Below are 26,773 nucleotides of genomic sequence, written 5' to 3'. Positions count from 1 at the left end.
TGGGTTCCTGGGGTACTGAAGCAATCAGACAGCTGCTATAACTTACATCAGCTGCTAACAAAGGCCCAAGTCAGGGGTCAGCACCATGCACACATAGCCTGGCCACTCCCACCTTCGCTTTGGTCGCACCCGATACGCCAACAACAGAGGGGGGTATGGAGGATGGCTGTTACACTGAGCGATCCTCTTGTGGCTGGTTACACTAATGTTAAGGCCAAACTCAGTCGGTGACATGGTGCAAAGCAGACACGCTGCAGCCCAGGATCTGGTCCCAAGTGACTAGAACAGCCAGTGGTGAAGGTGGGTCACAACAGAAACATGGCTCATCTCTAGGGTCGAGAGTGTGTGAAAGTTCTTGTCTGTCTGCTGGCATAACGAAGCTGGTGAGGTACGAGTGCCTTTCTGTTCCCCTTTGAAATACCTGCAGCGTGGGGGAAAAGAGGACGACGACGCTTTCAGGAAGCGGGAGGGGATGGGCCAAGATCACAGCTCAGTGCCAAGCACATCTCATTAGGCAGCAAGAACTCAGCAAGAGTGATATAAACCGTGCTGGCTCTGGCAATCCCGCTGACTCTGCCGCGCCCCCAGTCCACCTCATTAACACTGTATTCCATTGGAATTATGAGAGATCCTATTATCTGCTGCTTATAAATTACTACAGGCCATCGTCCCCTGCCTGCTGACATCTGCTGTGATAATTATATTGATAAGGAGGATTGGATCAATGAGGTTGCACAGATTTCGACTGTATCAGTCTGTCAAATTACTCTGTCGCTTTCTCTAGTTGATACAGGCATTAACTATCTGACCTGCTTATGGTCATTAGTTAGTAATCTCTGTCCTGCATCAGTTATCTCTCTACTGTGTCTATCCATCTAGCCACTATATTCTTGTTTTGTTAGTCTCGCTCTTTCATATCTCAGTCTTTCATCTGCCTCTCTCTCCCTCTCTCATTTCCTCAGCTGGTGGATTTCTGTTTGCTCTTCTGACCAACTCTTGTGTTCCTATTGAACCAGACTGAATTCTCCTCCAGCGAGAAGAGCAGGGGCAATTTTATATTCACACATCTAAGCCATGTCTATAATCCTTCAATGAGGTTTTATTCGACGTTCCAGCCTGGCTTTGTACAACTGGCTCAGAGTCACAATTACCACCCTACATCTTCCACTCCCACACAAAAGGCAGAGAGGTCCAAAGAGCAAGTAGTTAGTTTCTAACAAACACAAGTCCATCAAAGGCAACGGGCACTAATGAGTCCCTGGGCTCCTCCCACCGCTGCCAGCCATTGCCAAGGAGAAACTTCTCTCCCAGGGTCCGTGAGGCCACTGTGGAGTCACTAGAGACCCCAAAGATATAGGAGACTACCTAGCGAACACACTAATTATAGAAAGCACCTTCCCACCTCCAAGTAACGCTGGCAAACAAAGTTGAGATCAAGCGAAAGAGGAAAGCTCAAGAGTTTCACTCCTGGGGAGGCTGAGTGCAAGAGCGCGGATTTTCTTTTGAGGTGTCTCCAAGGACGCCAGGAAAGGAGGTTAGAGAACTGCAACGCTCTGAGATGGGCACCTCCCAGGGTCAGGTCAAGGTGGAGGCTCTTCAGTCACAGAGTTGGTAGCAGACATCTCAGGTTCAGCAGCACCTGAGCTCTTTGTGACAGCGGTGGCCAGTAGTAAGCGACCAGCTACCAACAAGAGGAATCAAAGACCACCAGTGAGGAGAAGGCACTGTAAAATGCAGGGAAAGTGCTACTGTAGGCTGAGATATCCTGGTTCCACATGAACAGGGGTGGAAATGCATGCTGCTCATCACTAGATATGAAGCTGAGCCAAGACGTTTGGACCTAGATCTAAACTTCAGTGAAGTCTGAGGGTGTTAAGAACTTCCAGTTGGGACCCACTTGATAGAGCTAGGTCCAAATAATGAAGTTCAGATCCAGGGGAAACCAAATTCACCCAGGTATTAGCAAGCACAATGTAAAGTCAATAAGAGTTGTGCCCAGTCATAACTGCTACCTCTCCCACCCACCTCCTTGTAGTAAAATTTGACCTTCATTTCCTCTCTGTAGATTTCCACAATGTCACATGGAGCATAAGTGAGGGTAGAATTCTGCCATTGCTGTGTGAGTTGTGGTCATTTCCTACACCCACTGAATACTAAATGGGTGCAAGATACACTACTTTGATCCTATGACTTGTATTACCATAACGCCTAGAGGCCCCCAGCTGAGATCAGGGCCCCATTGTGCTAGGCAATGAACAAACACATAGTGGGGGTTTACAATCTAACAAACGCCTGAGGAGCTTGCACTGTAAATAGGCAAAGGATGGGAAGGGCAAGTGAGCTAAAAAGAGAGGAAGTACTTGCCAGCAGGTGAGTGGCAGCACTGGGAAAAAGGAAACAGGCTCTTTGACACCTAGATCAGTGTCCTACCCACTAGTTCACACTGCCTCTTTGCCGTTTACACCACTGACTCCCATTTTCTGGCCAATGTACACCTGATGTGTCACTTGCACTAGGGAATTTGGCCTGAGACATCCATGGAGGCTGGATCTACTGACATCAGGTCTGAATTAAATAGATTTTTCTTGCTTTTCCAGGGAACATTAAGAAAGAAAGGAACTATACTAACGTGTGCCCATGTGCATGCTTGGTAGCCACAGGCAGCATGCACCAAGCAAGGGAAGGGAAAGCACAACAGACATATTTGGATAATATACGATAACAACCCTGTAAATGCTGAAGAGGCGGCTGAACAGTTATGCTTTCAGGCACGTCATAGCAATATGAGAGAGACAAAGCAGTAAACAGGTATTTACGGGGGGGAGGGGTCAGAGGGGAGAGGCGGATATGTGCTGCCATTCCCAAGGGAAACAAAGATAAGGTGCAAGGCACAAAAATAGTTATAAATAATATAGGGCAATGTCACGTGATTACTGCACTGGCAATTACTGGTAGAGCTCAGACTTCGATAACAGTCCCCAGTCCGGATTGGCAAATGAGTTCCAGATGAATTTGTGCTCTGCTTCCTTTCCCACAGCGTCTCCATGGGCACATCACTCCGGTACAATTCCGAGAACAGTGGCCTGTCAATTGGGTCACAAGGCTCCACAAGGCTACTGGCTCCATCCCTTGCTGGTACGCACAGTGTACAGTGTTGCCAATTCTCATTATTTTCTCCTGAACCTCCTAATATTGGTGCTTTTTTTAAAGTTAGGGGATTATGTGAGACTCTTGGATTTCATTAATAAGCAATTGAGTTTCTAGCTGTTGTGGTTATGAAGAGAAGCTTGGAAATGTGACCTGCACGCACCCAGAAAGCAGAAGACAAATTCAATGAACCCAACCCTTTTTTTAAAAAAATTATCTCGAGTTTTGAGGCCTGGTTCATGATTTCTGAATGACTGGTGTTGGCAACACCATGCACAGCTGAGCAACTCTCTGATTGATTGGCTAGGCAAAGTGTGGGGAGCACTGTTTGCATGAGTCTGCTCGTTTTCAGTTCCTCGGCATTGCAAGGCTTCGAGGAGGTCAGATGAGGGAATTACAGTGAGGACCAGCATTCCTATCTTCAGATCCCAGCCCCCCAGAAAAAAAAACAACCTTTCCTCGCAGCTCTTCGTTCCCTTGCAAAACCAGATCCAAGATCATTCCCAGCCTCCCTAACCTCTTGCAACCCCTGACAGAGTGCCATAAGCTGGCTGTCACCCTCTCTCCTTCATCCATCCACATGCACTCGCTCTGCTACCAGACCAGCCTCACCACTAACAGGCCTCCTCCATCCTCCCAGATGCATGTTTGCCCCTCAGCCACCACCCATCTGCTGGTTTCTGGCCCAGTAGCCAGGTTGGAACCAGCAGGCAGGACGGGGGAGCACAATTTAGGGTTCAGTGATATGTACCATTGGGGTTGGACCTGAACCTTCACCTGGATTCAGTCTTCAATCCCAATGCCAAATTGTAGATTAAGCCTCATCTGGATTTGGGTGGGAACTCTGCCTCCTTGGCCAAATTCTGGATTAACTCAGGAGGGCTGGTGCAGCAGCTCAGCCGTCTCTTTTTCAACGTGCCCTTACGCTATATCGCCCTACTGAGTTTTGATTGTTAGAACACAAAGACCTGTTTGCACTCTCACAGCTCTGTAAGTCAGGAGCAACACAAATGCACGTCAATGGGCCTGCCTCCCCATTGCCCTGCACCTTGCCTCATCACTTACACCAGCGCAACCTGAGTGCAATGCAAGTGGAAAATGCTCCCTGTGGTGCATACGAGTCCAAGCCAATGGAGAATCAGGGTCAATTGTAGTTACATGGGTGTAAAACCAATAGACACACGAAGATGATCAGGCCTACTATTTTCCACCTGGAAACAAAACAGTTTCCACCTTGAAAGTGACCCATGCTACAAACACTATCCAATGTAATCCAATAATAGTTCACAGCACCAACAGACAAAGGTTCAAGGACTGTAGCAGGGCTCTCAGGAGGCGGTTCAACAGTCACAAGATTGCTTGAAAGGAATAGAGGCATAGAAATGCAAAGAGCTGCATTTAGGCTCACATGAGATCCTTTGTTTGTCCTGGTCTGCCTGGGATGGCACCACCTAAGTTCACTTGGAGCTTCAGAGCCAACTGATCACCAGAACTCATGGCATTCAGCTAAACAAAGCAGTTCAACCACTTGTGGGAGTCAGCAATAAGAGAGAGCCCCAAGGAGGTTCAGATGCATTTGGTCCTCAAAACACTACAAAGGATTTTGTTAACACTAGAGATGGGCACAAACCCATACACCAAACCCAACAGCCCTGGAACTTTGGGGGGTGTTAGGATATCTACTCCGAGATGCAGATTCCAATTCCAGTGGCCCTCATCTTTAACAGGGCAAACAAAGAACCTGGATCCAACACACTCCCAAGCTTCAGATCTGTAGTTTAAAAAAGGTGAGCAAAGTCCTTGATGTGAACGCTGTGTATGATGGAGAAAGCAGGGGCTCAGGAGTCGGGGGAACTTGGTTCTATTCCTAGCTCTGCCACAAACTAGCTGTCTGGCCTTGAGGCAAGACACTGAGGCCAACATTTTCAACCCTGGTGCCTAAAGTTCAGCTCCTACATCCATAGTTGACACCTAAATGTAAGGCTCAGATCCTCAAAGGTGTTTAGCTGTCCATGGGGGTTAGACACCTAAGTACCTTGGAGGACGTGAGCTGAGGAGCCCAGCTTTAGTCTCACACACTGGCAATGTTTGCCATTTACTTCTCTATGCCTGTTTCCCCATTTAAAATGGAGATGCTATCTACTGCACAGGAGAATGGATCACTGATCACTGCCAAGCACTTTGAGACTCCCAGATGGAAGATGCTGCATAAAGAGCATAGGAGTTGCCAGGATCCTGTCTCCAAAAGTGGCCAGCAGCAGATGCTCCAGAAGAAGGTGCTAGAAACTCTGCAGTAGGCAGATGTGGGAGTGATCTGCCCCCCCCCATGAAGATCTCCTCCTAATCCCTGATAGAGATTGGTTTAAACACTGACAAGATGAGGTTTAATCTCTTTCCCAGTACTCTTTTTGTCAGCATTAACTGTAACACCTCTGGATATTCTTGAGATCCATATAAATGTCCAACCCACCTTCAAAGATTAAGCACAAAGTTATGGTTAATTTAAATGTAACCCGTCTGCCAGGTGGTGTCGGCAACAGCATGGCCAGGTTCAATACCTAGGGGTTCCTTTTAACATCACAAAACAGAACTGGCTTGAGCTCTCACCCAGAAATCTGGCAAACTAAACACCACCTGGGGGTGCTTCTCAGAGGCAATACTTCCTCACTCACAAACAAAAGAAAACTTTTATTCCAAGGGAGCGGGAATTCAGCATTAATTTGGGAAACCACCTCAACAATGATTCAAAAGTACGTAAGCCATAAGGAAACACCCATCCCACCGTATCTTGGCCAGCAGTCCTTTGGCTCGGTTTCCCACTTTGTGGTTTGAAAGTCCAGTGGACAGGTGCCCCTTTAACATGCCACTCCCCTTTCCCTCCTCTGCACCCCACTGGCAGCTGGTTGTCCGAAGTCAGCAAGGTCCCAGAACTCAGGGGTGCATTCACCTCCCACCCCGAAATGGGGGCCAAGCAGGGTCTTCGCTGCTGCTGCTGCTCACCCCTGCCACCGCTTACCGCTGCTGTGCTGTGCTGTGCCTGCTGCATCCTCCACGTTGTCTTTCTCTGCTACACTGTTCCCAACAAGGTCTAAGGTTCAGCCCCCTAGTGCTACTCATCAGTGATTTCAGCCCTAGCGAACAAGGCCTCTAAATTGAGTCTGATCGGCTTTACCTTTAAACAGAGGAGGGAGAGGAGGAGATGGTATCCATGCCGCTTTAAACAGAGCCCACACCACCAAGGAGGAACACCTCTCCCCCACCCCCTCTGACTTGTACCTGGATTGGCATCACTATCTCCTGCTTAGCAAGTGGGCTACAGCGAGGGTGACCCCCCTCAATTAGGGCATGGTAAGTACAGTTCTGCTGCCCTTTAGTCGTACCGTAAGCTAACAACAACCCATTAACCCTGCATTCAAGACGAATGTGAATTTTAACCCAGAACAGCCAAAACTGATCAGGTTGATCACTCTGCCCGTCATCAAGGCAGAGTAGGTGGGTCTATGCAAAGTCTTTTGCCCTATGGGGTCTTTCCCTCCCAGTTCATCAGTCAATGTCAGGGTAGAGCTCATTCAGACCCTGGTTGACATAAGTAATTAATTAGGGTTAACTCAACAGGCCATTTCCTGCCCTTGGATACATATCCACACTTGCCATGAAATCTATCTTCTTTTGTTTCCTTCCTTTTTCTTGTTTGTGATGTTCCACTGACATTTTTAATTGTTTGTTTTATACTGTATATTTTATGATGCTTTACAGAGTATTTATTACTGTACCTCAATTACGTGCCAAGTGCTTGTTATTCCCTAATGGTGGTGGGGCAGCAGGAAGGAGCAGACTGGAGAGACGTTGGGTAATATTTTCAAAAGGGCCTGCAGGATTTCAGCATCTAGGTTTCGGCATCTAGCCATTGACGTTCAATGAGAGCAAGACACCTAAGTCACTTTGCAATATTTGAAAACATCATCTTTTATATTAAAAATTATTAGGCCACAATCCTGAAAAGTGCTGAGCTCCAGTTGATCACCCATATTTCCACTGACTTCAGTCTATATTCGTAGTAATTACTACAGGAAACGATGCTAAAATTCAATAATACTTTGCATTTCTGTTGAACCCTTTAACAAAGAACCATGAGCATTTTACCAGTGTTAATTAATTCAAGCCTTACAAGCCCCCAGGGAGGTTAGATGAATAACTAGAGTCAGTCAAGAATTTTTCAATAAAACGTTTTTTCAATTGCAAATGCCAATTGATTGAAACCGAAACTTGTCACGGGACAGGATCTGTTTTGAAGTTTTTCAACTAAAAAATATTTCTGGGAAAAAAGTTTTTAAATTGTCAAAATCTTTTGTCGCAACATTTTCTAAATGAAAAATTCCAATTTTCCAGTTCAAAATGACTTTTCATTTTGAAGTGTAAGCTAATTATAGTAAAAAATAAATAAATAAATAAAAATAGTCCAAATCAAAATGAAGCATTTAGAAATGAAGCATTTAGAAATTACTGAAATGAAATGTTGTGATTGATGTGAACTGAAATTTTGTTTTGGATTTGGTTCATAAAAACCGTTCAAGATTTCTGCTTTTGGTCCCAATTTCAGATAGGAAATTTTTTCAATATCTCAAATTATCATGGGATGGGGGGAAAGTTTCCCACCAAGCTGTAATGAAAAACACTATGATTACAGCTGCCCAGAACAAAAGAGGGGGAGGGGCACAAAAATAAGATAAACTATTTCGAGCTAGCCTTTATTATCATCCCTCTTTTACAGGTGGGTAAACTGAGGCACAAGGAGGTCAAAGTGAATTGCCCCCCATGTACACACAAAGTGAGATAGTGACAGAACTGAATACAAACTGCAGCAATTCTGTCTCTCAGCTCCTGCTGTTACTGCTAAACTCTCCTTCCTCCAAACAACTGCACTCTAATTATACGACACAAACCATAAACTAATGATCCAATGAAAACAAAATGCAAGACAAACAGATTGGCAGCTGGTAACCAATGTGCAATCAAATTGTCCTTTCTGATGCACCAGAAACAATTAGAGTCCTTGGGCTCACAGTTGCAGTCCTGCCAGTCTGCTGGTTTCATCCTCTCTGCTATGTAAAGCAGCAATTCTTTAAAGCAGAACAGATGGAGTTAACCATTGGTCAACACACAATAGTTCCAGCAAGAGTTCTAGAGGCAAATTCATCCCTGGGCAAATCCACTGAAGTCAGTGATTTTATACCAGGGATAAGTGTGGCCCTTAGAGTTGGGATTACCACCTGCAGACCACAAATCAATAAGAAAACGAAAAGTTGTCTTGTTCCAAATAAAGACACTTTACCACATAATCCAGGGCACAGGTAGGGGATGAAATGACTTCAACAGGAGATATTGGTCTGTCCAGAACATAAACCTAAACAAACTTAATACTGTACAGTCTAATTTAACAGTGTTACTACAGCCACTGAATTAAACCTGGCAATCTAGTGCTCAGTTTCTGAGGCATGAAATGCCATTTGAGATACCATACTGATATGAGAACATGTGTACTCACCACCCATGCTTTTAAGCCTTTTTTCCCCTCCCGTATTGTATTTGTTAGTGCATCCGGAATAGGTTCCCATCTGGGAATTTATCCCCCAAATATATTAGCGAGTAGATGATGTGCTTCTACCAAATGAACCATTTCAGTACCAAAAAAAAATCAACCAAGTAAGATGCAAAATTTTCATGTCCCTGTGTAAAGATTTTGAGTGAAATCCTGTCCCCATTGAATTTAATTGCACTGACTTCAGTGGGCCCAGATTCCACCCTGGGGGTGTATGACAGCTCACAAAAGTGAGGTACTGATCGCCTGGCTAAATGAGACCGAGTATAAACCAGACAGCATCACTCTGGCAGCTGGTTACCAACCGGCCTCCCAGTATGCCTCAGCCAGGAACGGCCATCGCCCTTCTATTCCAGTCTATGGACTTTCACATGAACAAAGACTTCCAGTATCGGCAAACTGCACCAGACGTTGGTCCAGCCCTTCAAGGTCCTGAGCACCACCTCAGAAGTGCTAAGCACCTTGCAGGATCCAGCTGTTGGGGCCAGAGCCAGTGCTCACTGAAAGACCCCCATTGACCTCAATGGGCATTAGATCAGGCCCTTGGTGATGAGACAGACGAATGTGAGGACTGGATTCTTGTTGAGCCGGCCAAATGCATGACAGGACAAATTCTGCTCTGGTTTACACCCCAAGCAGCCAGAATTTGGTCCTTCAGTTGTGACGTAAGGCTTCCAGCTACAAAAGGCTAGCGCATTATTAGACTGCACCATCTCGACAGCTGATGACTCACATTTAACCTTTCCTTAAAAACACAGCTATTTCCTTGCCAGCAATGGGTGAGATCCCAAGTGATTTGCAGCCTTTGCAATCACACTGAGGCCAATGGGATGTCACTGGGTTACATCTATGCAGAATCTAGCCCCTTACGCTGCACTGCAAAAGACTCCTCCTGTGGTCTGAGCACAGCAGTCCCGTTTAAAGGCTAATATCATTCATGTTCTTCTCGTTCAGGGTCTCCAGGTTCTCAGACAGCTCTGTTGGCCAAGGCTGGCTTAGAAGTTGCTTTCTCTGCTCAAGAAAATGGGGGCTGACAGTGAAAACTTAGTCCTGAGGAACATGCTTATCAGTCTCAACTTGCTCCTGCTGGGATCAGTCCTCAAGCCCTTTGAGTGCCGGCTAGAGGTGACAACAGAGCGGACGAGGAGGCAGGTAGTGGACAAGGAAGGCAACTTTGCCAACTACAGCCTGCCTATCAAGGAGCAATCCATGGTCTTCAACCATGTATACAACATTAACGTCCCCCTGGACACCTTCTGCTCATCAGCGCTCGAGGCATCATCTGACCAGGAGGTGAGTTCAGAAGACGACAGGATGACGGAATATACGGAGCAGACCTCAGACAGCGAGAGCCAGGTCACCTTCACCCACAGGATAAACCTCCCCAAGCAGGCTTGCAAGTGCTTCACCTCTGTGCAGGTCATGCAGGAGCTTCAAAGCAGAATTGAGATGCTGGAGAGGGAGGTGTCCATGCTACGGGACCAATGCAACTCCAATTGCTGCCAAGAAAATGCAGCTACAGGTAGTAACTGATGCTGTTAGATCTTGCTGGGGACTAAAGTCTCAAGAGAGGAAGGCGCATGAGTTAAGAGTGGGTGAAACTTTGAGTATTAATGGAGGAAATTTTGCATTTGCTAATGGTGCCACGACAGTGCATATACTCAGCACTGTCAATATTACTCATCAACCTAAACAAAGAGGGCCAGATTCACTAGCTAGAACCTAGGCTACAGGTTCTGGGAGGTAGAAAGTCCATCAGGAGATGGGTACTAAAGCACAAGTCTCCACACTGCTGGGAATCCCAAAGCCAGCCAGCATAGCCAAGAAAGAGGGTGGGACTGACTGGGGAGAGGCAGGGTCAGGGCATTCAGGAAATATGCTGATTCGGGGTATCTCCCAGGCCTCCTCAACTGCCATGGTTCCTATGGAGCCCCCAATGGAATTTAAAGCTCCCTCCCCTGGTAAAACTCCTAAGTGTGTGCGGTGACAGTTCTTCATCTCCTAAAAAAGAGATTCAGTCTCCAGGTGCATTGATTCTTGAGCATCCCAACCTGCAACATGGATTTGTCAATGTTTATACATGGGGGAAATATCTTCTTCTAGACCAACAATGAAATTCAGTCGCTGGCCCAAGTGCAGTTTGGTAAAGTGGGTACAATTCCCATGGAAGTCTCAGGGTCAAATTCAGATATAAATGTAAGTAAGTTACATATTGTGTATAAGTTGGTCAGAAGATAGGTGCAAGTGGCAAAGTGCATCAATTTGGAACTCAGCAGATAATGCAGAGTGAGTGTAACCTGCCTGGCAGAGGCAAAAGGTGGAGGAAGAGCAGATAACCCTAGGGCAGTGGAGGGCAACCTGTGGCTTGCAGGCTGCACGTGGCACATCAGGATAATCCGCTGGCAGGCCGCCAGACAGTTTGGTTACATTTGCACGTCCACCCGCAGCTCCCAGTGGCCACCGTTCGCCGTTCCCGGCCAATGGGAGCTGCAGGAAGCAGCAGGCCACAGGGACGTGCTGGCCGCCACTTCCCACAGCTCCCATTGGCCAGGAAAGGCAAACCGCGGCCCCTGGGAGCTGTGGGTGGCCATGCAAATGTAAACAAACTATCTGGCGGCCCGCCAGCAGATTACCCTGACAGGCTGTGCGCGGCCTGCAAACCACAGGTTGCCCACCACTGCTGTAGGGTGTAAGGGGATGCAACTGCTATTGGCTTCAGTGGAATGCCTGCTGATTTACCCGCATGTAACAGAATGGAACTGGGCCCACTTACCAAGAACTGATTTTGTTCTCCACAAGAAATTGAACTGATGTAGGTTACACTCACACCTATTTTGGACACTCATGCTAACTGCTGGATTGGTGCAAGTTACCAGACACTACTTTGTCACTTGAGCCCATTTGCTGACCAGTTTAGACCCTACATGTGACTTTCCCAGCCATGTACATCACCACTGAATCTGGCCCTCACTCTGTGGTTATTAAGTGTTGAGCTTTCTCCAAGCTCTTCAGTATATTCAGCAGTGACCCAGAGGAAACACTGCTCAGGTGAGAAGAGAGCTGAACTTCATTGCTCTTTGCATCTTGGTCTTCCCCCGACTGCTCCACCAATGGCCCAGTACCCTGACCGAGACCTACACCCTTCTACCAATGTACCTCTCCCTACTGGCCTAGAAAGACTTTCCTCTTCTGGGAAGAGATGGGAGTCCAGTCCCTTCACTCATTCCATCCCAAATGTCCCCAGGCTCCTTCAATAAACTGTGTAAGTGGGAAGATAGAGTCAAGGCCCTGCTCCTTCCTCACCACTCCATGCCTACCCGTGCCAGCTTGCTCCCTTCCTAGAACAATGCATCCCAGATCCAAGGTTGGGAAGTGGTGGGGAAGTGGGATGCTTAATCCCCGATATGGGCATGCAATCCAAGTCACAATCTAGCCTTAACTCTCTACACTGAACCACCGGGGCCTTTTCCCATGTATCACCAGCAAGTTGTAAGCATTCTAAAGAGCTACAGGTAAACTGGAACTGAACTGAACAGCAAGATTAATCCACAGAGATTCCCGCCAAGAGCAACCATTTTATGATATCATTGCAGCTCAAGTCCTCTCACCGGAAACGTAGTCACAACCACAGCTAAAGCCAGGTTAAAAAACAACTGCATGGTGCTAGCAAGATGACGAGGCAGCAAGTCCGTCTTTTATACCCCCTGCTCCTTAGCAATCGTTAGGCCAGTTCTGTAACTTTTCATGGGATCGGTAGAAGAGAAAATCTACTGGTTTCTGAAGTAGTCCCTTCACACAATACAGCAGCGTAGGAGTCAGCAATAAATGAGTTCTCTGCCCTCTCCCTAGAAGGCCTGAGTGGATATGAAATTCACAGTTAAAAAAATATCAGGAGATAACTTTAGCTGCCATGAAAGACAAACAAACCCTTTCCTAATGCAGGCACAAAGCTAGCATCCGAATATTCCATCTGAATCAAAATGCGCAAGCTTTGTGAAGCTTTCTGTAACCCTTCCATTAGGGTTACTGTTTCAAAAGACACAGTTCAGTTCATCATCTCTACAAGGCAGTTCTTCAAATCCAAGGAAATAGCAGGTTGCTGTAAGGAAATGGGTTACGGGGGGGGGGGGGTGTTGATACAATGAATTTCAACCGAGTGAGGAACCAGAGATGTTTTCTCAAAGAGTTTCTGCCACACTCCTTAACAGCATGCATCCGGGTCTCTGAATGGTGAAGCGTAGAAAATGAACGCTCTAATTGGGCGTATGAGAACTCCTCAAGGGGAGGAAATGTCAACGTACGGAAGGTATCCAAAGCCCTATCCCAGGTGCAGAAAACTACTGTCCAGTGTAGGGGGAAGACAGGAACTGGCTACAATCAAAAAACCCCAAACTTTGCTCCCCCATGTCTTCTCCTTTTTTTAACTTGTTATTTTATAATCGGCATAATACATAATTATACTGAGCCTAACCCTGCTCTTAGTCACACAGCAATGTAAATCAGGAGTAACGACACTGAAGCCAACAAAGTTATATTAATAGATAATAGGAGAATCAGGCTCATGATCTATGTGTGTGAGGGGGGATTATATGCACACATCATTGTCATACAGAGAGAACACAGCAACACATAGAGAAATGTGTATAGGTCAGATCGGCAGCTGGTGTAAATCTGCCCCAGTTCAAAGCAAGCGATTCCAAATTATACCAGCTGAAGGTCTGGCACCAAACACATTATCCAAACATACATATTAATAACTGCATTAGGTAAAAATAAAATGTAAACTATTCCACCATTAAACTGATGTGCTGAATAATCACTGTTAAAATCAAGTAATAAAATTCAAGAGATAAAACATGAAAGGAGTTAGTTGTAAAAACAGTTGTAGGTCTATTTGGGTTATTTATAATGTATGCAAATGAAGTTACAAAATATTTATCACTCTATGGAATCTCCAGTCCAATCTCAGCTACACCAGGGAGATCTGGAGTAACTTCTTTAAATTCAGTGGAGTTACTCTGATTAACACCAGTGAAAATCAGATAAGAATTGGTCATCCCCCCACCAGTGCCAGACATTTCCATAAATGATCCTCCACTTTCTGGCAACTGTTCAAGCATCCTCTCTCATCTACTGACAACTTAACAAGAGTCTGAACATCCGAACACCACCCCAATGTGTGCATAGCCTACATGGTCCCATCACACGTTCTAACCAACCACTTCTATGTTTGTTGGTCAGCAATATATATGATAGGTGGCGGTGATAGCATCACCTTTAATTAAGATTGCCTAACATTTTCCATGATAAGACTCTGTTTTCACTTGCTTATAATTTTGCCAAACTTCAACCATTCAGGTTGACATTTTCCACATCAGGTGTCTGTATCAGGCTGAATATTTTGGAAAAGTTTCAGTAAAATGGTTCAACCGTTTCCAAGAATGAGTTTAGGAGAAAATACGTTGTTTTGCCCATGGTAAAATAATTCTTACCACCATCTCACGGAGAAGCTGTAGTGCCTCCATGCACATGAAATTTGGTAACAGGACTGCCCTGGTGTCAGGGATGTGCCTTTTGCTGTCCCTGTGAAAATGTGCCCAGATTTAGCCAAACAACAAGCCTCCAAAAAAATCTCATTTTGCATGTACTAAGCAGAGACTTGTTTGGCAGCTAAACTCTCCAAAAATTATGTCTGCACTGAGCATGCTCCATCCCTGCACAGTTCCTACATGCCAACCAGACTGCATATGGGCCATCTCTGCAGAACAGCGGAGCGTGCTCTGTCCCGGGCCTGCAGGGGCTGCACAGGACTTTTCCTGCAATTGTAGCTCCACCAAGGGGCTCAGCTGTGGTTCCAGGCCCAGGAACTGAGAGCAGGGAGACTGTCTCTCCTGGCTCCCCATTGCTGGCACTTAGGTGACCAGATGTTCTGATTTTATAGGGAAAGTCTCAATATTTGGGGCTTTGTCTTATATAGGCACATATTCCCCCAACCCAGCAGCCCAATGGGGTGGACAGGCAGCAGGATAGAGGGTGTTGCAGGAGCCAGGGAGTGGGAAGGAGAGGGGCAGGAGCCAGGGGCGGAACAGACAGGAGCAGAGGGAGGGGGAGAGGATATGGGGTATTTAGATGCAGTGGGGAGAGGGCAGGAGCCAGGGGATGGGAGGTGAAAAGGAGCAGAGGGGACAGGAACTGATGGTGTGGGGGTGTTGGACAAGAGTAGAGGGGTAGAGGGAGGAGCTGGAGTTATATAGGGGCAGGTACTTTGGGGGGTTACATAGCAGCAGAGGGGCTGGGGATAAGAGCCAAGCGTTGAGGAGGGGGAGTTGGGTAGAAACAGAGGGTCAGAATGGTCTGTAACCTAGGGCAACCCCTCCAGATCAAACCCAGGTGTCCTGAGTCTACATTCTTCTGCTGACTGCAAACAGCTGTCAAGACCCCTGGCTAAGAGTCTTATCCCCCTCTGGTGGCCAGCTCTCACAGAAGATAATAGCCTACTACCATCATCGGGCACTCCATTAGCTCATGTGGTAGAGGTCTGTGCTGTGGATCCAAAGGTCGGAACTCTGCTGATGACCCACACTGGAGGTGGATATGGTTCCATATTATAGAATTTCTGGAGGGTTTTTTTCAGTTTGGTTTTATTATTAACAAATTAAGAAATTACATCTAAAAAAATACATCAGAAGGTCTTTACAATTGCAAATCAAGTGTGCAAAAATTAGACAATGCCAGAATTAAGATTCCCCATGCAACCTAAATTCAGCCCCCTGGTGCATATGCATTATGATACAGTCTTTAATGACATGAACACATACTATGTTTTCCACAGAACCCGTCCAGTGTGAGGATGTTGAATTCAGCATGCAATTTAAGAAGGGTGAAGTGAGATGGAAGAAAGCTGAATCTTCCAATAAGTGTGTGTGCACACACAGAGGGAGAGAGAGAGTGCAAAACATTGAAACATAAATTATTCGGATTTTGAAGCCCAATAAAATGTTTCTACGGTCAGGTTTTCCCAATCCCAGTGGCCAGTAGGAGATGGTAATCATGTGATATGCTGCAGAGCTACGTAGTAATTGCATGTTGTAGAGCTGTGTAACAACTGCACTTAGCACTCACCTTTGATCACTCCACCTGCCTTCTGCTCACTATTCCATCTCCCCTGGAGGCTACTTCTAATGCTCTCCAGCCCCCTGAGAATTTCAAACAAATACCCTTTTGTTTTAAATCAACCTGGCAGAGATATCCTTCCTCTCTTCCCCTTTACCCAAGGCCCAGGATGGACTAGAGATTCAGTTCTCAGCCAGTAACATGTTTTCTGTACATAAAAATGCCACAAACTTCGGGCCCAATCTTGCACCAAGTTCAGTGCTGACAGACCCATGCACCAGTGCAGACTAGGGCCTTAAAGTCCAACGTTTTGCAGCCCTGCAGGTCTAGTAGCTGCACATGATTCAGAGAGGCCATAGAAACCACTAGAAATAGCTTTTTTGTATCTCACAATGTCATCCACAGTAGCAATGCTTGTCCAGGCCTGCATAACTTGTGCCAAAATCAAAACCCTTTGAATGTAAACCTGGACTGAGATCGGAATTTTGCAAATAATATATAATAATCCTAAGTGAATATTGTGTTAAGTGCATCTTGTCATAGCTCCAAATGGACCTTTTAAGCATGTCCTTAAAAACAATTTCACAGCTTGGGGGCAATTCAGCATGACTGGCACCAGCCCACAGCTGAAATAGCGGAGGAGCACTGCAGGTCAAGACCAAAGTGTCCTGGCAGATAGAGACAACGCATAACTGTTGATAGTGGGCGGGAGGCACGACAAAGGTTCGGGCTGAATGCCACAGGGCTCATGGCAGGTCATCTAAACCCTGGCAGAAATAGGGGGGCATATGACCCTGCATGCCTTCCCCCACGCGTTGCCTCTGCAAGTGGCAGAGTTATGCATGAGAATAATGCACAGTGTAATCAGGCTCCTACTCCTGTCAGCATTAATGTCCCCCAGCAAATGCCCATATGAAACTACAGCACTATTGGAAGGATATCATCCTACTGTGGCTGCAGCCATTGTGGGGATTCCTCTGTCCCCACCATAGAGCCCCTAGTGATAGCTGACTTGTTGATTTTGATCATTCCAGGGCAGCTAGCTTACATCTCCCACTGCAGTGGGCATGGTAACTTTAGCCTGGAGTCCTGTGGCTGCATCTGCAATGAAGGGTGGGCTGGAAAAAACTGCTCAGAGCCCCACTGCCCCATGGGCTGTTCCAGCCGGGGAATCTGCGTAGAAGGCCAGTGCATCTGCGACAACGACTACAGTGGGGACGATTGCTCAGAGCTCCGCTGCCCGACGGACTGTAGCTCCCGAGGCCTCTGCGTGGACGGGGAGTGCGTCTGTGAAGAAGGTTATGCAGGGGAAGACTGCAGCGAGCTGAGGTGCCCCGATGACTGCTTGGGAAAGGGGAGATGCACCAATGGCACCTGCATCTGTCAGGAGGGCTATGTGGGGGAAGACTGCGGTCAGCTGAGATGCCTGAATGCCTGCAGCGGACGTGGGTTCTGCCAGAAGGGGATGTGCGCTTGTGAGGAAGGTTACAAGGGACAAGACTGCTCAGCAGGTAGGAGTGGCCTCCCTACCGGGCACAGAGCTGGTGCAAGGGTAGGCCCTGCTCTCAGCCTGCTTGTGAAGTGGGTGGATCAGGGGTATTTCAGGATGGGTTGGCTTGGCAGGAAGGCAACACACTTCTGCTGTTCTCTGCTCCCTGGGGCCCATGGGGAGCCATGGGATGCAAAGCACAAGTTAGAGCAGCCCTGATGTTGCTCTGACTTACATCAGGGCCTTTCCCAAGCCTGGCATACGGGCAGAGCTTTAAGCTCCCCTTGCCCAGAACAGGAACACAGTAACTGAGACTCAGGCCCTACACATGCCCAGGCATGGGGCCATTTCACGCAGACAAAGCCGTCAGACATTCCGGAGGTGATTTCTGCAGAGTAATTCATTTGGGGAGGAAAAATACGATCGTGCTCTTGTCGCAGTTCCCTAACTCAGCCAGGGTCTCCATGCTGTGCACTGTGCAAGGGACCTGGGCCCCAGCATTCTGCACTGCCTTCCTGCTCAGGACCCCTGCTAACACCAGTGGAAGGACCATGACAGCTGTTGCAATGGTTCACATGGGGACCCTCTGCCAGCATCACAGGGGAAGATCACTGTGTAACCAACGGCTGTTGCTATGACAACTGTAGTCCACCCAATAAGGCCAAGGTAAAGTGCTGCTCCTTCTTGGGGCTATTACCATCTGTCTGGAAACCACCTGCCCTTGGCCCTTTGTGCAGGAGCATCTGGGTCATTATCTAAAGTGCTTCTCCACTTGTCTCTCCTAACCAGGCTACTTGAGAAAGAGGATAAAAGCTACGTTCGGCATTTCACGCCAAGCACCCAGATAGCAGGCCTGGCGCTGCAGGGGATGAGGGGAGTGGGTGGGAAGGGAAGCAGACTCCATCCCAACCAAAGCGATGCCATATTTGTTGTCCATAAGTTTCCCATCTCCCGGCAGGAAAGCAGCATGTGGGTGTTGGACTGGGGGCACGTGACGCTTGCAGGTTTATATGCATTCACCTCACTGCAGATCTCTCTTCCACGGCTGCCATCTCCCCAAATCATACAGTTAGGCACCAGAGCTGCCTAGTCCCAGACGACAAGGACGTGCTCACCCCAATGAGTGCCCTCTGGGCCTGCAGCTTGGGCACCCCTCTGCCAAGATACAATTTAACCCTTTCATCCCAGCTAAAATGGTGCATCAGTCACAGAGCAGCGAGGAAAGGGCTGCAGCATTTCTACACAGGTGAACCTCGCCACGCACAGAGCCCTGTCTCCTAGAGACTCAGCCTTTTCACTCTTCCCCAGGACTCTGAGCTGTGCGTGGCCAACATGCAATACTGCTCCTTTTTCGTATAGGCAGGACAGCTGCAGCTGCTACACAGGCGCTGGCCAGCAACCAACAACTTCTCCAGATTCCCTCTGTCCAGCCCACAACCCTCTCTATTGCTCTGCTGTCTGCCCCACTACCCTCCACCTTCTTCTTGCTTCTGCACTGCCTGCTTCCTGGACCTGCGTTCCCTACACTTGCCATTATCTGCCCCATTCCTCCTTTCACTTAGCCCCTTAACAGCTGCACTGCTGCTTTTCAGATCACCAGGAAAAATGCTGCATAATGTGATGGGGTTGGGTGGGACTGGGGGAGGTGAAAGAGGGGTGAGAAAGCCATTATTTAAATACTGGTTAACCTCCCAGAGCCCCGCTTCTGCTGCCTCCAGGGGAAATCCCAACAAGGGGTGTTTTGGATGCAGTTTAGGACTATTTTCAGAAGCTTTATGCAGCCCCAAAGAAGGCATGTTTCCCTCTCAGTCACATATGGCCTCTTTATTTCATTGAATGCAATTGAAAGCAAAAAATAATGAGTGGGGAAGGAGAGCTAATAACTGATGACATCAAAAAAGCTCAGGTGTTTAATGCCTGTTTTGCTAGATACCCAACACAATTAATATTAGCAACAAGAAGGAAGGACTGCAAGCCAAAATAGGGAAAGATCAGGTTCGAGAATATTTAAAGATAAATGTGTTCAAATCGTCAGAGCCAGATAAAATTCATCCTAGGGTGCTTAAAGGATCTACCTAAAGCAATCTCTGAATCATTAGTGATTATCTTTGAGAACTCCTGGAAGACAGGTGAGATCCCAGACGACTGGAGAAGGGCAAACATAGTGCCTGTCTTTAGAAAGGGAAACAAAGAGGACCCCAGGAATTATAACCCAGTCAGCCTAACCTTAATATCTGGAAAGATACTGGAACAAATTATTAAACAATTTCTAAGCACCTAGAGAATAACAGGATTACAAGCAGTAGCCAGCATGAATTTCACAAAAACAAATCACGCCAAACTAATCTAAATTCCTTCTTTGACAGGGATACTGGCATAGTGTATGGGGGAAGCAGTAGTCATGATATATCTGGATTTTGGCACAGTTCCACTTAACATTCTCATAAACAAACTAGGGAAATGCGGTCTAGACGAAATTACTATAAGGTGGGTGTGCAACTGATTGAAAGACCATATTCAAACAGTAGTTATCAATGGTTAGTTGTCAAACGGGGAGGACGTATCCAGTGGTGAGTTGGAGCCGGTTCGCACCAGCTGCGCGAACCGGTTGTTAAATTTTGAAGCCGGTTTAGAGCCCGTTGTTAAAGAATACAAGGAACCAGACAGTGTGCTGTGAGGCAATAAGAAAGCTTTTGAATGCTGTAACAAGAAAACACTTAAGCACATGGTTAACTTTAGGCAATTTTTACTCACCAGACGGCGCTCCGGGTCTTTGGCGGCACTTCAGCCGCTGGGCCTTCAGTCGCTCTGGGTCTTCAGCGGCACTTCGGCGGCGGGTCCTTCAGTGCCACCGAAGAACCAGAGCGACTGAAGGAACCGGTTCTTCAGCTTTTGGCAGCTCATCACTGAACATATCTAATGGAGTGTCACAAGGGTCAGTCCTGGGTCTGGCAGCATTCAATATTTTCATTAATGACTTGAATAATGGAGTGGAGAGCATGCTTATGAAATTTGCAAATGACACCAAGCCAGGAGAGGTTGCAAGCACTTTGGAAGACAAGATTAGAATTCAAAATGACTTTGACCTATTGGCGAATTGGTCTGAATTTAACAAGATGAAATTCAGTAAAGACAAGTGCAAAGTCCTTCACCGAGGAAGGAAAAATCAAATACACAGCTATTAAATGGGGAATAACTGGGTAGGTGGGAGTACTGTTGAAAAGGATCTGGAGGTTATAGTGGATCACAAATTGAATATGACCCAACATTGTGACACAACTGCAAAAAAGGCTAATATCAATAACAGGGAGGTTGTTTGTAAGACACAGGAGGTAATTGTCTGGCTCTACTCAGCACTGGTGAGGCCTCAGATGGAGTACTGCGTCCAGTTCTGGGTGCCCACTTTAGGAAGGATGTGGACAAACTGGAGAGAGTCCAGAGGAGAGCAACAAAAATGATAAAAAGTTTAGAAAACCTGACCTGTGAGGAACGGTTAAAAAAACTGGCCATGTTTAGTCTTGAGAAAAGAAGACTGAGACAGGACCTGATAACAGTCTTCAAATATGTTATGGGCTGCTATGGACTGTGAGCAGTTGTTCTCCACATCCACTGAAGGCCGGAGAAGAAATAATTGACTTAATCTGCAGCAAGGGATATTCAGATTAGATATTAGGAAAAATGTTCTAACTATATGGGTTGTTAAACTCTGGAATAAGTTACCAAAGAAGGTTGTGGAATTGCCATCACTGGAGGTTTTTAAGAAGAGGTGGCACAAATACCTGTCAGGGATGGTCTAGGTAGACTTGGTCCTACCTCAGCAAAGGGGGCTGGACTTGGTAACTTCTTGAGGTTCCTTTCAGACTTTCATTTCTAGGATTCTATGAAAAGCAACACTTCTTGGTTCTCAGTCACCTGTGAGCGAGTGACATGACCCCCTGAGGTCCCTTCCAACCCTGATATTCTATGATTCTATTACATTAAAAGTGGTTGAATGACAAGCAAATGAGCTGTCTCGAAGGCAAACCCAGCACAAGGTCAGGAATTCCTTCATCCTGGTAGGGACTGTCTGTGTTTGTACAGGGCCTATCACAGTGGGTCCTGCTCCATGAGGAGGGCTCCAGGTGCTACTGCAACACTACTAATGATAATAATGAGAGATGACCCCAAAGCAAATCCCTGCATGTGAGTATCTCCAAACTTTGAGGACATTCAGCTTTGGAGCAGGATCTATGGCTGGCTGCACCTCTGCAATAGGTCAAAACAAAGCCTGGAGTCCAATCACCCCCAAACTCGGGGGAATAGTCACATCCAGATCTGAATTTCAGAGTCCAGGGCCATCATGGTTTGACTGCTCGTCCCATCACTAGCATTACACACCCTGATGTGGCACTCAGACATCAGTCCTCACTCTGCCAAGGTGGGTTTTAAGAATTAGCAGAAGCAGGATGACACCATCAGCTGATTGCCTCAGCTTTAATTCCATGTATCACGATAGCTCGGTGCTGTGCAAACACAGAATAAGACGATGGTGCCTGCCCTAAAGAGTTCCCAATAAGTATAAAATAAGAGATAACAGGTGGATGCAGAGAGATGAGAAGTAAAAAGAAATGATGAGACAATATCGGTCAAAATGATGGGCAGTGGACTAAGAGCACCAGTAGCCTAACTCTTGTCAAGTTTTTTGTGGGCCTCAGGTCGAAGGAGTTTTAAGGAGGGATTTGAAGGAAGATAATGAGGTACCTTTGTGGATGTTTTTAGGTAGCTCCTCCAAGCATGAGGGGCAGCATGGGAGAAACCACAAGGGCACTTGTTTGAAAATTTAACCAGTGGGTGATTGAGGCTGGGCAGTACTACGGGGCACTGAGTTAGGAATACTCCCTAGTGACAATATAGTTAAAAAGCGTTTATTTGAAAATACATATACTGGAAATTGCATTAATTCCTCCCCCTCATATTCTGTGCTATTAACACTGGATTGGAATAACTGTTGTTCTCAAAGTGTGAGTCATTCCCAAGTTTGCCCCATGATAACATACCGTTTAACACCCTCCGCCCCCCCCACACACACACACAGAGTCCCATTGACTTTTGTTTACTGAACAACATTCCCGTTGTGCAGGACTATTATTGATTATTTGCAGGACTGAGGGGGCCCCACCAAGATTGGGTTCCTGTTGCACACACATTGGACAACCACATACAGCCCCTTCCCTGAAGAGATTGAATTGACAAGGCAGGCAAAGTGTCAGGGCCGGCACGTAGGCGGCCACGCCTAGTGTTTAAGTATAGGGCAGGGGGCCAGGTTACCCTGCCAGCCGGGGTTCAGAACCAGGAGGTCAGGAGCCAAGATCAGGAACCAAGAGTCAGATACCAGGAATCAGGCCGATTCAGGAAACAAGGAAGTCACGGTCAAGAGACAAGAGCAGATAGCACTGGATGAGCAGTCCAAAGCAGAGAGGAACCCAGCTGTACAGATGACTCCCTGTTCCTCCTTCTGGCTTAAGTAGGGGGAATGGGCCAATCAGAAGCTCTTGTGTTCCATCAATCGGGGTAGAGCCTTCTGTGACAGGTGTGGGCCCTTTGGGAGGTTACCTGATGTGCTGGGATGCCACTGAATCAGCCTATTCTGCCAGCCTGAGTCCCCTTTACCTGGCCTTGCTGGGTGAGGCTCACAAGCCTCTTCCAGCCAACCGCACAGGCAGGGCCACACCCAGCTGCACAGAGAGACAGAGATCCGCTCTGGAAAGATTCAGCCTTAGGAGCTTTCCCCAACACTCTGGTGCCCACTCCTTTTAAGGGGTACAAACCCAGAGGGTTTTATGAAATTCACCCCCTCCCTCAATGTGGAGGGAGATATGCACAACTTCTTTCCCCTTTCTCCCCCCAGTTAAAAATTACATAAACTGGGTTATATCATAAACAAATTTATTAACTACAAAAGGTGAATTTTAGGTGAACATAAGAGAGAAGAGACAGAACAACGCAGATTACTGACCAAATAAAGCAAAATACACAAGCTAAACTCAATATACTTATGAAACAGGTTACAAAATGTAAATTCTCACCCTAAATGTTATTTTAGGCAGGTTGCAAAGTTTCTGTGGTTCAGAGTTCCAATTATATTCCTTTTCAGACTGGATCCCTGTCTCAGTCTGGACTCTCCCTGCCTTCCCTTCAGGTGGCTTTAGCAGTCTTTCTTCTTGGGCAGACAGGTCATGGAGAGGAGGAGTCCCATTTGCCTTCCTCCCCACCTTTAAATAGGATTTACATAAGGTTGAAAACCTTTATTTCCCAAACTTGACCCTCCCTGTCCCTTGCAGTGGAAAGTTACAAGAAGTCCCAGGTAATGTTTAGTATTAGGTGACAAGACCACCTGACTCTGTGGTGTTAGGCAAAAAGATTCTTTTCCCCAAGAATCAGGCAAGCACAGACAATACTGAAGGGGGTTTATTCACAGTACCAGGAAGACTGACAAGCAGCTTCAAAAATATGGTGCCATAGTGGCCAGTTATATACATTCTCTTATCAATTCATTTGCATTTATCTGTACATACAGAGACAGACATTGTTACAAATCAAGAGAGAACCCTAAACAAAGATAAAAATAGGAACAGTACATACATATAGAGGTCATCCTATTGCATCAAGCATCTATGGCTACCTTGCCATAGAGGCGGAGGGCAGGGAGGGATGTGTGCTTTCAGACATCCGGTGGGTTGTGAAGGGAAGGTTAGCATTGTCCTAAGAGCTGAGTGACTGGGCGGGCATTGACCATATAAGCTGAGCTAAGTTATCAGGGGTATCGACAGAAACTTTGTCCTTGCTTCTCAGCAGTTTCTGTCTTTTCTGCTGGCTGAATTTTAACTCCTTCCTGACAGTAGTATCACGAGTCAGTGGCAGTATGGAGGGTCCACAGGAAGGCCAAGCCTTTTCACAGTCCATTGTCCTCGCTGATGGGCCATCAGCCCTGTCTGGCTTTTCCATTGTTGTACCGGAGGTGTTAGCAGTGGGCATTGCTCAGAGTAGCATAGTTGAAATATAGATATATAGTCAATATTCCTAACTCAGATACAGAAATGATACAGGCATACAAATTGGATAATCGCATTCAGTAAATTATAACCTTTCCAATGATATCTTACAAGACCTATCCTGCATAAAGTACATCTCAGTTATGTCATATTCATATCATAAGCATATTTTCATAAAGAATATGGAGTGAAACGTCATACCTTCTATTTGGGCTGGGCTTCAAGAAGTCCCAGTTCGCACTGATGCCAGTAAACCACTGGGTGGAGGATTGGAGCGTGATGACCTCCAGGAACGCTGCAGACCCAGGTTTGAGAGCCACAGGTCATGACAGAAAGGAATGGAAGGAAAGAGGCACAGAGAAGTGAAGTAGAACTGGAATTAGAATGGGGCCTCCAGGCTCTCAGCCTAATACCCTGTCCACACCACAGATAAATATTGACTAGCCCCCTACAAGGAATGGATGAAAAGGTTCAGGAGAGACCATGTCACACCTCATACCAATTCTAAATGTGATCCTAGTCCCTAGCCCAAGAAGAACATCATGCCTAAAGTAGCGAGATGGAGGATGGATAAGCCATGCACTCTCTGACACTCCCTGTCTATCACCTCTCCCTTTAGTTGCCCCACCTGAGGATCTGCGAGTGGCTGGGATCAGTGACAGGTCCATTGACCTGGAATGGGATGGGCCAATGGCAGTGACAGAATATGTGATCTCCTACCAGCCAGTGGTGCCAGGGGGCCTTCAGCTCCAGCAACGGGTGCCTGGAGAATGGAGTGCTGTCACCATCAAGGAGCTGGAGCCAAGCCAAACATATAACATCACCATCTACGCTGTCATCAGCGACATCCTTAGCATCCCCGTCACTACCAAGGTGACTACCCGTAAGTATTGCTTTTCCACCATACAATTTTATCCCCATTGGCCAGAAGTAATAGAAAGAAGAGCAGTCTCATATACACCCGTGGACCCTGACAGACAGCTTTCCCAGTCTAATATAGTTTCTGGTACATGGTTGCCATCATTTAAAATTGTGTGTTTAAGGCTGGTTGAAATTTTTCCATCAAAACTATATTTCAACAGAAAAGTGGGTTTTTGACAAAACTAATTTTTTTCACAAAAAAGTGTCCACTTTCCACAGAAAATTTACAATTTTGTCAAAAACTTGAACACCTGAAAACCAAAAAGCAAAACAAAAATATTTCTATTAGGAAATACTGTCACAACAACCTCCTGCCCCCTGTTCTCCTCTAGGACTGGATTCCCTGGCCACATTGCATCTCTCATGCTGTTCCATGGCTGGCGACTCCCAGGATGCACACGGGTGGTGGCTCAGTAAGATGGGAGGATTGTGGCGCATCATGGGAGATGTAGTCCAACTGAGAAACTTGGCCCATAGAGGAGAATGGAGACACAACATGCTTGAAATACAATTCCCATTTGGCACCATCATAGCATTTCCAAATCAAATTTTCCATTTTAAAACTGAAAGTTTACAGCTAAAAATGTTCAGCTTTCAATTTTTTTGCTGAAAAGTTAAAATTTTACTTGGGGGGAAGGGACATTTTCCAGCCAGCTCTGCTGTTTGAAAAATAATGCTTTGGTGGCACCAGAACATCTCTGAAATAAAGTTAACCCCATACAGAACTCTTCCTGAATTAAAGCTGGCTGTTATTGACATAATGCTCTTGTGGAATGAATGCCAGTGAGGCCTTTGCTAATACAGAACCAAAACCCATCAAAGTTAATGGACGTCTTTCCATTGATTTCAGTGGGGTTTGGATCAAGCATATGCTGCCATCAAAAGGGACTAAAATTCTGGTCTAAGATTGCCCTAGATGTAGTTTCCCCCTCAACCTCACAAACACACAGGGTACAAGGCTCTCTCTCATACAAGGCTGCACCTTATACATGGATGCCTTTTCTTGTTTATTTTCCTTGAAATCAGTTTTATAATAGAGATGGACCTGAGCATCAAAAAATCACATCTAGATCCCCAACGGCTGGTCCATGATTTTGGTTCAGGCCATCTCTAGGATTGAATAATGAGAAGCGAATGTCAGGAGTTCAGATTCATTCTGAGTACACTCCTACAATTCATGGAGGATGGGTCCATCAATGACTATTAGCCAGGATGGTCAGGGAGGCAACCCCACGCTCTGAATGTCCCTAAACCTCCACCTGCCAGAAGCTGGGACTGGACGACGGGATGGATCACTCAATAATTGCCCTGTTCTGTTCATTCCCTCTGAAGCATTTGGTATCAGCCACTGTCAGAAGACAGGATACTGGGCTAGATATTGGTCTGACCACCGTGGCCATTCTTATGTTCTTAATTCTCAAAAGCTTATCCAAACTTATCCCCTGAAGCACTGCCCCCTCTCAACCTCCTACA

At 46.5% G+C, this 26,773-nt stretch overlaps 1 protein-coding gene across 1 annotated transcript in view; it reads left to right on the top strand.

Moving 5' to 3' along the window:
• TNR (tenascin R) overlaps window positions 1–26,773 on the top strand; it is a 297,381-nt gene that overhangs the window by 215,474 nt on the left and 55,134 nt on the right. The window contains exons 3-5 of the mRNA XM_084637752.1: window positions 9,701–10,268; window positions 16,894–17,370; window positions 24,999–25,262. Coding sequence (XP_084493878.1) covers window positions 9,770–10,268; window positions 16,894–17,370; window positions 24,999–25,262 — 1,240 coding nt within the window. The 5' untranslated portion in view covers window positions 9,701–9,769. The remainder of the gene's footprint in view (window positions 1–9,700; window positions 10,269–16,893; window positions 17,371–24,998; window positions 25,263–26,773) is intronic.

Source organism: Lepidochelys olivacea (genome assembly GCF_965140295.1).
Source record: "Lepidochelys olivacea isolate rLepOli2 genome assembly, chromosome: 8".
Classification (NCBI taxonomy): Eukaryota; Metazoa; Chordata; order Testudines; family Cheloniidae; genus Lepidochelys; species Lepidochelys olivacea.
Note: the sequence above shows the minus strand (reverse complement) of the source record. Positions and strands in the feature narration are given on the sequence as shown.